This window comes from Silene latifolia, chromosome 9, assembly GCF_048544455.1.
Source record: "Silene latifolia isolate original U9 population chromosome 9, ASM4854445v1, whole genome shotgun sequence".
NCBI lineage: Eukaryota > Viridiplantae > Streptophyta > Magnoliopsida > Caryophyllales > Caryophyllaceae > Silene > Silene latifolia.
The window spans coordinates 187758633-187769162 of record NC_133534.1 but is presented as its reverse complement, the minus strand read 5'-3'; the positions used below and the strand labels follow the sequence as shown (position 1 = coordinate 187769162).

At 38.1% G+C, this 10530-nt stretch overlaps 2 protein-coding genes across 2 annotated transcripts; both read right to left on the bottom strand.

The window, feature by feature from the left end:
- Window positions 1-2974: 2974 nt before the first annotated feature.
- On the bottom strand, window positions 2975-4074 carry LOC141602004 (uncharacterized). Its single transcript, XM_074422313.1, has 3 exons — window positions 3473-4074; window positions 3146-3329; window positions 2975-3055 (listed from the first exon to the last, which is right to left on the bottom strand). Exons 1-3 carry the CDS (start codon window positions 4072-4074, stop codon window positions 2975-2977), a joined length of 867 nt encoding a protein of 288 aa, XP_074278414.1.
- A 3948-nt stretch (window positions 4075-8022) lies between these two features.
- Window positions 8023-9559, bottom strand: LOC141602003 (uncharacterized). The gene is made up of 3 exons (XM_074422312.1): window positions 9428-9559; window positions 9040-9176; window positions 8023-8794 (listed from the first exon to the last, which is right to left on the bottom strand). The coding sequence occupies exons 1-3, from the start codon at window positions 9557-9559 to the stop codon at window positions 8023-8025; spliced, it is 1041 nt and encodes a 346-aa protein (XP_074278413.1).
- Window positions 9560-10530: the final 971 nt, after the last annotated feature.

The window sequence follows — 10530 nt, the reverse complement described above, 5'->3', positions numbered from 1 at the left end:
AAACCACTTTTATTAACTGCTTTGAAAACTGTTTTTAAATGATGATTGATGTTAACCACGTGCATGTTCCCCATAATTAAGTCCAGTTATAAATGCTACAGAGTGGAGAATTCTAAGCGTCAAAATCTTTTATTATAATTTTCATTTATTACTATCACAGTGTTACAGTAACATTATTTTCATTTTGTCTCGACTTTTTTTGTTTAAAAAAAAAACACTTAACATTTTAAAAACTGTTTTCAAAATTAAATGCTTTAAACAAACAGTTAATTTTTGAATTCCAACAGACAAAATCAGACATGAAACTTATCCAACCCATGTTTCGTATTCCCTATGAAGTGCAGTTATAACAGCTGCAAGAGTGAAGAATTCAAAACGTCAAATTATGTTTTCTCTTTTCACTCTTGAAATCACACATCACTTTATTCTGATAACATAGTTAATGAATTCTCGCATATAATAAGTTATCACATAAAGAATAAACTTATTTGTAATATATTCCAAAATATTCGAAAATATGTTCCACTGTCTATGACAGCCACTATTACGTTGTTAAAGTAACATTGTTTTAGAGTACATCACTTGATTTTCACTTTAAAACGAAGTACAGGCATTTCGGTGTTGAGTGGCTTCGGTTCATTCTCAATCGGTGGTTCTTTGTCTGCCAATTCATCTTCCGTTGCCTTCCCTTTGAGCATTCTAGCCGCTTCCCTCCTTGCAGCTATATCTGGCCAGATTGTTTTCTTTGATTTTTTGAAGATTTCAACAGCGTCCAACAATTCAGCCCGTATTTTGTTGATGTCAGCCATGAGCAAACATGCAGCAATTTGGGAAGCACATGCCCGCCGATAAAATGTGTTGTTGAGCAAAGAAGACTTGTTTGCATATCCCAAAAATTGGAGACGGCTGTCATAGTGATACAGGTGACTCTTCAAATACGGAAGCCCGTTTCGCCATTTAAACTTCACATTTACCACAGGATAGCGGAGCATTTCAGCTTACCCTCACGTCGCCCTTTGTGTCCGGTAGTCACTCATGCAACCGCCCATCGAAAATGTAACATTAATTTCCTTTTACTATCAACTAAGAAATCAGTAAATCAACAATGTTACAAAGATAGGTGTAATAAAGAACACTCAAACAACATAATAACGTTACGATATACGTGATTCATCGTAACATCAAATCAAATCAAATCGTAAACATACAATTCGACAACTCGGGGGACTTATCCGCCATTACGATGTCGTAAGTGAATGAAGACTCCCAATTAGCATACGATTGACTGTCGATCACACTAATCTCTTTGTTGAGGAAATTAATACACACACAGAAGTAGTGATAGCCACCCAAACAAGGTATAAAAATAAGTTCGGCATCAAGTCTGTAATTTGCCTTGCTCGCGTTGATGAAATTATCCCAAATTTCAAACAACTCGTTCTTTATATCGATCGTTCACTATCCTCCCGCATCACAAACCAGTAGAGCATGCTGTAGTTTTTAAAAAAAAAAAATGTAAGGGTTAGATTTCCCTTGTAAAAGAATCATATGTTCTTGAACAGTATGCGGACATTTAACACCGATGCAACTTACCATGTGACCTAGTCCTAAGTAAATGGTTGGCCTGCGCCCTTGTGCCTCTTTTCTTTTTCTCGACATAATTCAAGAGTAGAGACCAAAGATTCAAACACCATCCAATTTGTGTGACTCCTAGGACGTAGTGAGAGTATATCGCTCTTGTCAACCTCCTGTTGTCTCCAAACGCAGCCGGGATCTCACCGTTTTCAACCATAAGAGTCGATTACTCAAGAGTTTTCGCAAAATGAGTGTAACATAAACAAAGTGTTTAAAAACCAGTTTTACTAAAAGTGTCACAAAACAATTTTCACAAGAATAACAAGTATTTTACCTTTTGTGGAAGTCGATATCATCCATAAACGCATAATCAAGAACGTGCCTTCTCGTATTAGTTGTCTTTGACAAAGCGAGCTTTTGATTTGCTCTCATAAATTCAGAGACTAGGAATATATCACCGTCAATTTCACCGTCACCTAGAGAACATCCCATAACATCATCTTTATGAAATTTAAATATTATCTCCTCATCTTCACCAATTGCTCTAGGAGAATGCTTGTAAGCAACCGACTTCACCCTCGGCTGTTTGGGCTCTTCCCCTTTTTGTTTTTCCTGTGGCTTCTTTGTTTTTTCCTCTTCCTTTTTTTCCTCTTCCTTTTTTTCCTTCTTCTCTTCCAGCCTTCTTTTTTGCAGCAGCTTTTCCTTCAGCTGTTCCCTTTCATTCCTGAATTTTGATATCCTCCCTTGCACCTCTTTTCGTACTTGATTCAAGTCGCTAAGAACAAGTATTGCACATATTTCAGCACGGTACAACATTCTTTTCCGTTCATCCCCACTCGAGTCAAAAACCTTCCCGTGTAGAAAGCCATGTGCATCATCATGAAAACCCCACAATCCACGTTTTTTGCAATGCTCTGCCATTTAAATTTCACATTCTTAAGTGGGAAACTTTCCACTTTGGAGCCTTTTGCAATTTGCATTTCTAACAACATTTTCCCCATGATATTTGCCTGCACAAAAAGTAATACTGTTACTGTATCTATGTTACTGTAACTATGATTGCCAAATTTATTAATGGAAATTTAAAGGTATAACATTGTCACTGTAAGTAGAGAAACTTACCGCATTTCTTGCCATTTTTGCTTTTCGGGATCTGGCATATAAGGGTTTGTTGTCTAGGTAGTCAACGATTTTCGACATGAAATTTATGCAAGCACGAAAAAGTGGTCCTCCGTAATGAGTGGAATGAATATCTCGCAATTAAGCGATATATATCATTGCTAAACAGAATTTCTATACACTCTACTTATATAAGAATAAAAAAAAATATTAACAAAGAATGTGGTTTACCATATCACAAATCGAAATTCAAAGTGGACTCTTGTTGTATTTGATCCACTCAGTGAAGGACAAAGAAAACTTCACTTTCTAAATGTCTGTTTTGAATGGGTTTTCCAACAGACATAGTTGCTAATGCGTCCTACAAAAATAAATATAAATACAAAGTCAATAAACATTATAGAAACACAAAATCAATAAGAATAAAAATTTATTTATTACAGTAACATACAGATTGACCCAAGCCCATGAAGATCCTCAATGGTGTATCACTTGCTACCTTTCTGGAGATGAGGTCATTGAGCAACATTGACCAACATTCAGTGACCATTATATAAATAAGCTCACCAGGAGCCAATGAAGTTAAATCTTCCCTTGGAATGAAGTGATACTTCCCATACGAGACAAGCCTTTCCCTGTTGGACAATGAGATGTAATAGTCAGAACACCTTTTAATAGAGTAACAGTTTAACAGTAATAACTATTCAGTTGAAACAGTATTCACTTGCAAAGTAAAACGTTTTGTTTATCACAGTGCAAGAGTAAATAAAGTACTCACGTATCTGAGAGGTTCTCGTCATCGTCGATAAAACAATAGTCAATTGTTTCTTTCCTAACTTCAAGAATAGGCGCCATTATCTCCTTGTGTTTTATCATACTCTTGGACACAAGTGTTAGATCCGGAGCTGGTAGGCCACATTCGATTGTGCAGCCGTAGCGAGGATCCATCACGCGCATCCAGTCTTCAGTTGTTTCGACATGTAACAAATAGTGGTCGCCAGTATCTTCGTCGTAATTGTCATACAGGATCTCATCACTGCAATCATCGACAATATCAACTTCATCATCGTCGTCATCTTCTGCTACCTGACTGCACTGAGTAGTTATTGGTTCTTCGTCGCCAACTGTCTCATCATCAGCCTCACTGGGTTTTTCTCCTTCCTCGCCTTTTTCATCATTCCCATCGGCGTCTTCATTACCAGTTGCTTCATCCTCCTTACTGTTATCTTCGTTTTTATCGCCAGCATTGTCTTCATCTTTATCATCATCATTCTCTTCATCTGGTTTTTCATTCCCATCATCCTCTTCATCTTTATCGTCATCTTCCTTTTCATTTCCCTCACTGGTTGGTTGGTCAACAACCTGGCCTCGATGCATCATCATCGGCCTCTTCCTTGTTATCTGTGGGTACAATTAATTGAATTGAATATAAATTACTAATGTTTTTCGGACCAACAATGCCTCATAGTTATACTAACAAGCAGTTATCAGAAAATTTACCTTCGAAGATCCTTCTTCACCGCCTCGATCGTTGGTTCTCTTGACTTGCCCCCGATGCATCATCTTCGGCCTCTTCGTTGTCATCCTCTGCAGAGATAATTGAATATATATATATCACAAACTTCGATAAAACTACGACACGAATAAGAATAAGCGTTACTATAATAAAGTGTTACAAAAACAAAGTGCTAACGATGTTACATCGCTAATACAACGAGTGCAAATAGATTTCTCTATTACCTTCGGAGATCCTTCTTCACCGCCTCATTGGTCAGGTTGTCTTCGAGCTTGCCGATTCATCAACTTCCGCCTCTTCCTCGTCATCTCGTGTCACGTAATTGGATTCAATATATATTAACAATTTTTCTTTGAACCAAAAAAGGCACAATAAATAAATCTGTAAACTTCATTAAAACTACGTCACAAGAACATTGTTACTATAACGATGTTTCTGAATAAAGATTAATGCTAAGTGTTACATCGCTAATACAACGAGTTTAAATAGATTCCTCAATTACCTTCAGAGATGCCTCTTCACCGCCTCACTAGTTGGGTTATCTTCAGTGGCTCGATGCATCACCTTCGGCCTCTGCCTTGTCATCTCAGGTAGCGATAATGAATGAAAATATATTACTAAATTGTTTGTTAAAAAAGCACCCAAGAATGAAAGGCTATAACAAAGATTACACTATTACCTTCACCGATTCATCTTCCGCTCGCTAGTTGTTTTGTCACCCCGCCCGACGCATCATATTCATCAAAGATCATCGTTTTCATCTAAAAGGAAAGTAATTGATTATTAGTAATTATTTGTAAAATGAAAACTCTATAACAGCGATCATGTAACAGTGTTAGTGCAAGTGATTAGATTATTGTAGTATTGTTACTATATTACCTTCATCAGATGCATCTTCATCATCCTCGCCACTCCCCTCTTTGTCGTCTTCATTTTCTTCTTCTTTATCATCCTCCTCCTCTTCATCTCCGTCATCCTCTTGACCTTTGCCAGATTCATCCTCCTCATCTGCATCATCGTCTTCATCTGCATCATCCTTTTCCTCTGCATCATCCTCTTCATCTGCATCACAAGTAAGTAATTGAATATTATATTACTAACTATTAATATATATAAAATATTACAGTAACAGTGTTATTGTAAAAGTATAACTAAAAGTAATAACAAAGAACAATCATTACTCGATCTATTACCTTCACCAGATTGGCTTTCAGCATCCTTTACATCCTCCTCTTTGTCCTCTTGGTCTTCTTCCTCTTCATCCTCCTTTTCCTTTTCATCCTCTTCATCGTCTTCCTCCTCATTGGCACTTTCTTCATCGTTATCTATGTCCGTGCCACCCTCTTGAAGCCTCTTGTTTTTAAGACGACTCTCAACATCGCCGCCATCGTCATCCCCGTCCTCATCATCATCCTCTGCATCATCAGTCCCGTCATCATCGTTGCCATCATCGGTCCCGTCATCATCGTTGCCATCATCGGTCCCCGTCCTCATCGTCACTTTCCACTCCGTCCTCCATCTCATCTTGCCTGTCCTCGTCATGAACCTCCTCATCCTCTTCATCATCTTCTTCATGATGTTGCTCACTTAAACCGCTCAATACTTCCTTTACCAGGATTCTCGACTTAACTCGTCCTAGGACTTTTCTCTGTTGGAAATGGTTCCAACTTCCTACAGACTTTGGACCTTGTATATACCGGGAAGTCATTCGCCCTCCTCTTTCAACGATTCACCTTTCGCACAACATCTTCGGCATATTTAAGGTATTCAGGCTTTAATGGTGATTTCTTTTCGCTTTGATTCGAAAACCTTCGATCGTGAGCAAATCTCTCGTGAACAAGGTTGGAATCCCTTCTATACATCAAAGAACATCGGTCGGGTCTCCTAAGTCAATAAACCAAAAAGAAAGAAATGAATTAGATACCAGATTTGGGAGTTGTAACAATTGCAGACAATTAAATTTATAAAAACAACTCACATCAACAGCTTTTTCCTTCAACTCGGCATCTGTTTCAATGCCAGGAAGCTTCTCCATCAAGATGTACTCCCTTCCCTCACTACTCTTAAGAAAAACTGGCTCGTCATCCTCACCTTCATCGATTCTCGCCCATCCTATTTACAAAAACATATTAGTAATTAGTAATTAATATTAATAATTAACAATATAGTAAGGTAACAATAATATTATTACAAGAAAAGCCATTACAATGCGAACGATATCACGCTGACCATATTACGGTGACGATATTACACTGACAGTGCCACATTACCTTCAGCTGGGGATCCCTTGCCAAGGCAAATAGGATAGACAGTTTCTGACATCTCATTAGCTCCTAGACAACCAATCTTTCCTTCGTCTTTGACTCTTTTTGAAAGACTTTCATCTGTCCAATGCTGTATCAGAGGTAAGTCAGTTGGTTGTACCTCGCCATGGAACTCAAACCGGTGAATGTAGGCCAACAAAGCAGACACACAATACACCCACAAAGACACTTAACCGTTCCTGTCTTCAACCCCTTGACACCCTCTACTACCTTCTCATAGACATACTTTGACCAATTAAAACCTTTTATTTTTTCAACATCATCCACAGCCTTCAACAGTCTAAAATCAACAGAATAATTTGGAGTCGGCGCTAAAAAAGTGGAGAGCGCATAAAGAACGAACATCTGCTTGAACTCATCACCGCAGGCACCCTTGTTATTCTTAAACCAACTAGTCACCAAATCTAGCTTGATGTTCTCAGGTCAGAGATGTTGAACTTCCTTCTCCATTTGTTTTTTAACTCGGTGTCCTCAAGATGGGATCCGCGACCGATCGCGGTCGCACCACATTATTACCCTTCACCGGCAGTAAAAATAGGTCATGAACATCATACCGTGACAAAGACAAACTCCTCTGTTTCAGTTACATGAACCTTCAAACTGTCGCAATCAAAAGCCTCAACAAGCAAGTCTGTTAGCCCGGAAGGGACTACTGATATATTCATCTTCAATAGTCCTCTAAAACCAATTTTTACTGCCGGTGAAGGGTAATAATGTGGTAAACTTGCTCATAACATCAACCAACGACTGGGCCCTGCACTTAGTTGGGTATTTATCCTACTGTATTAAGGAAGTGTAAATTAGCACCACCGCTAAAAAAGCAGTGTGACACTATTTTATGCCAACAAACCAAAGCAAGAAGAAAGCAACAAAACAAGGATACAAAAAAAGTCATCGTAACACTCAAACTTTAAACAAATCAACACGACGAACAAATAAATCGAGAAAGGAGAACGGTAACACACATTAATTGCTCATTTATTACAAATTATTAACCCTAATTTTGAATCGAAAAACTAGAACGCAGAAAATCAATTACTCACTTCGAGCAAAACAGTTAGGATAAATTTATTACGAATCAGTATAATCGACACAAACAACAACAATAACAAGAAGAACATCAACAAGCTAATTTTTTAATGGAAAATTAATTTCCTTCTAAGATCAATTAACAAACAAGTATAATCGACAATGTTACAAAGACATCATTACGGTAGCACTTAAACAGCATAAAAATGTTACAGTATAGGTGTTACTGTAACAATGAAACTGAAACTGAAACTTTAAACATACAAGTTTTGGCCACTAGAAAGACACATACTTTTTTAAGACCTCTTCTTTTTCAGCCTTCACCACCGTCTTGGCTGGTCTCTTCTCTGTTTTAGCCCTCTTCGACATTTTGGAGCTGACGCTCGAGTCATCCGAAACCTCATAATCTCTATCACTTTCATCTTCGGATGACATGGGCTTATCTCTAGGTCTCTTTTTTTACTCGTCTTGGTTTCTTTGTTTCTCGCCACCTTTTTTGGCACCGCGTTTGTCGGTTTCTTTTTCGTACACCTTCACGCTCTCTTTCTTGCTTACTAGCTTTTCTGCTATTGGCTCTTTTGCCGCTGAAACTTTCTTTTTTGGTACAACCTTCTCCGCCATCTTTTGTTTGGGCACCTTCTTTGCCACCTCTTCTGTCACCAACTCTGCAGATTTGGCCGTTGCTGTTTTCGGGGTCTGACCCTTTGTTACAGTAACTTTTTTGGGCACCTCTTCTTTTGTCTCCTTTGCAACCGATTTTGATTGCTTAGTCGCTGCCTTTGACGTTGGCACAGTTGCTGCCTTTTGAGGAGGTGCACTTGCTTGCTTCTCAATGGGCACCGATTGCTCCTTCAACAACACTGGAACATCATGCGACGGCTTTTCTGCTGCCTTCTTCCTGGGCACATTGGTTTCTTTTTTACTTTGCTGGATCGGAACATTCGCAGCCTGCTCCTTTGGTACTGCTGCTGGTGGCTTAAGGACCTTTTCAGTAGGCACCTTACTTTCCTTCACTGGCACCTTTTTTGAAAGAGCAGGTGTTGCCTGGCGTAGACTCTCTGTAGGCACCTTCGTCGCCTTTTCAGCTGTAGGATTTGAAAGCTTTTCGGTCTGCATCTTCTTAGTCGGCTTTGGCAAGTTCTCTGTCGGCACCTTTTTGCTCTGTGGCTTCTCTGATGCGGCCACTTTAGCCTTCTTAGTGGGAGCTGATTTCTCAGGTACCTCTTCTTTCCTGACATTGTTATTTTCAAAAATTAAAATCAGAAGTTTACAATAACAATATAAAAGACAACAATTAAATTGAAAAGGAATGATGGTAGTCAAGTCGTTGAAGAAATGACAAATGGAATACGAATAATGGCGGTCGAATAATTTTTTAAAGATCAATTGATTCTGTTTTACTGTAACAATGAGACAATATATCATAAACCCTAATAGTAGTGACTTGCGGTCGAGCAAAGATTTGTAGACACATACTCAGATGCATGAGATGCTTCGACTTCCTTCTCGTCGTTGGTTTTGATGGCTTCGTGTCGGCACCTTTTTGCTAGGTGTCTTCTCGATCTTGCTACTTTTGCCTTCTTCGTCGCAGCCTGATTTCTCGGGCACCTCCGCTTTCCCCGACATTGTTTTTCCAAAAATCAAAATCCGAATAAGATTAAAAGTAAATCAATTACAGCTACTACACCGATAGGTAATGATGTTTTTCTTTAAAAGGATAGGGGTAGTATACGCTGTTATCGTATCGTTGTTACGATAACATTATTAATGTATATATGTTGAGAAATATTATAAACTTCAGGAAAAGGGACATTTCATGCAAATCACTAACAACTCAACACAACGAAGAGTTATAGGGACATACTTGATCCGCATGAGATGTTTCAACGTTTTTCGTTCTTTGGCATTTTGGAAGGCTTCGTGTCGGCTTTTTTGCTCGCTGTCTTTTCCGAAGCTTCCACTTTAGCCTTCTTACGACAAAGAGATTTCTCGCCATTACTAAATGCCTGCTTTCCCGACATTGTTTATCAAAAAACCAAAACAGAATAACATTAAAACTAAAACAATTACAAATATTAAACTCAAGCGAATGATGGTGGACGAGTCTGACAAAGAATGTGGAATGGAACAAGAATGATAGTATCCTCATAGAATGAGACAGTGTTACAATGATTGTCAAACAATTGTTTTGTTATAAAACTACAAAGAACACCAACATTCTGAAGCAATTGCGCCCTTGAAAAGGATAGGGGATACACTTTTACTCGATAGTGTTACGATAACATTGTTAATGTAGATCTCGTTGAGAAATATTATTAATTTCAGAAAAGGGACATTTCATGCAAATCACTCAAAGACGACGAAGAGTTATAGGGACATACTTGATCAAAGCATGAGATGCTTCGACGTTTTTCTCGGCCGACGGTTTGGAAGGCTTCTGTGTCGGCGCTTTTTTGCTCGTTGTCTTTTCCGATGCTTCCACTTTAGCTTTCTTATCGACGTCGATTTTTCAGTACTACCTCTGTTTTCCTGAGATTGTTTATCAAAAAACCAAAAAACAGAATAACATTAAAACTAAAACAATTACAAATATTACATCAAGAGGAATGATGGTGGACGAGTCTTAGAAAGAATGTGGAATGGAATAAGAATGATAGTATCGTCACGAGAATGAGACAAGTGTTACGATATTCTCAAACAATTGTTTTAATATAAAACTACAAAGAACAATCGCTACGACACAATTGCTACTCTTTAAAACGATAGGGGATACACTTTTACTATGACAGTTTTACAAATAATATTGTTATCTTGAGATTTGTTGAGAAATTTTATTAACTTCGAAAAATGAAAATTCCCTGCAAATCACAAATAACTCAACACGACGAACAAATAAATCAATCGAAAGCAGAACGGTAATACACATTAATTGCTCATTTATTACAAATCATTAACCCTAATTTTGAA

Coding starts and splice junctions, on each gene's coding strand:
- LOC141602003 (XM_074422312.1), bottom strand. CDS start 9,559: ATGGCGAGAAATCTCTTTGTCGTAAGAAGGCTAAAGTGGAAGCTTCGG. Junction 9,177..9,427: donor AAACATCTCATGCGGATCAA/GTATGTCCCTAT, acceptor TGTCGGGGAAAG/CGGAGGTGCCCGAGAAATCA. Junction 8,795..9,039: donor GAAGCATCTCATGCATCTGA/GTATGTGTCTAC, acceptor TAACAATGTCAG/GAAAGAAGAGGTACCTGAGA.
- LOC141602004 (XM_074422313.1), bottom strand. CDS start 4,074: ATGATGCATCGAGGCCAGGTTGTTGACCAACCAACCAGTGAGGGAAAT. Junction 3,330..3,472: donor GACGAGAACCTCTCAGATAC/GTGAGTACTTTA, acceptor ATTGTCCAACAG/GGAAAGGCTTGTCTCGTATG. Junction 3,056..3,145: donor TCATGGGCTTGGGTCAATCT/GTATGTTACTGT, acceptor TTATTTTTGTAG/GACGCATTAGCAACTATGTC.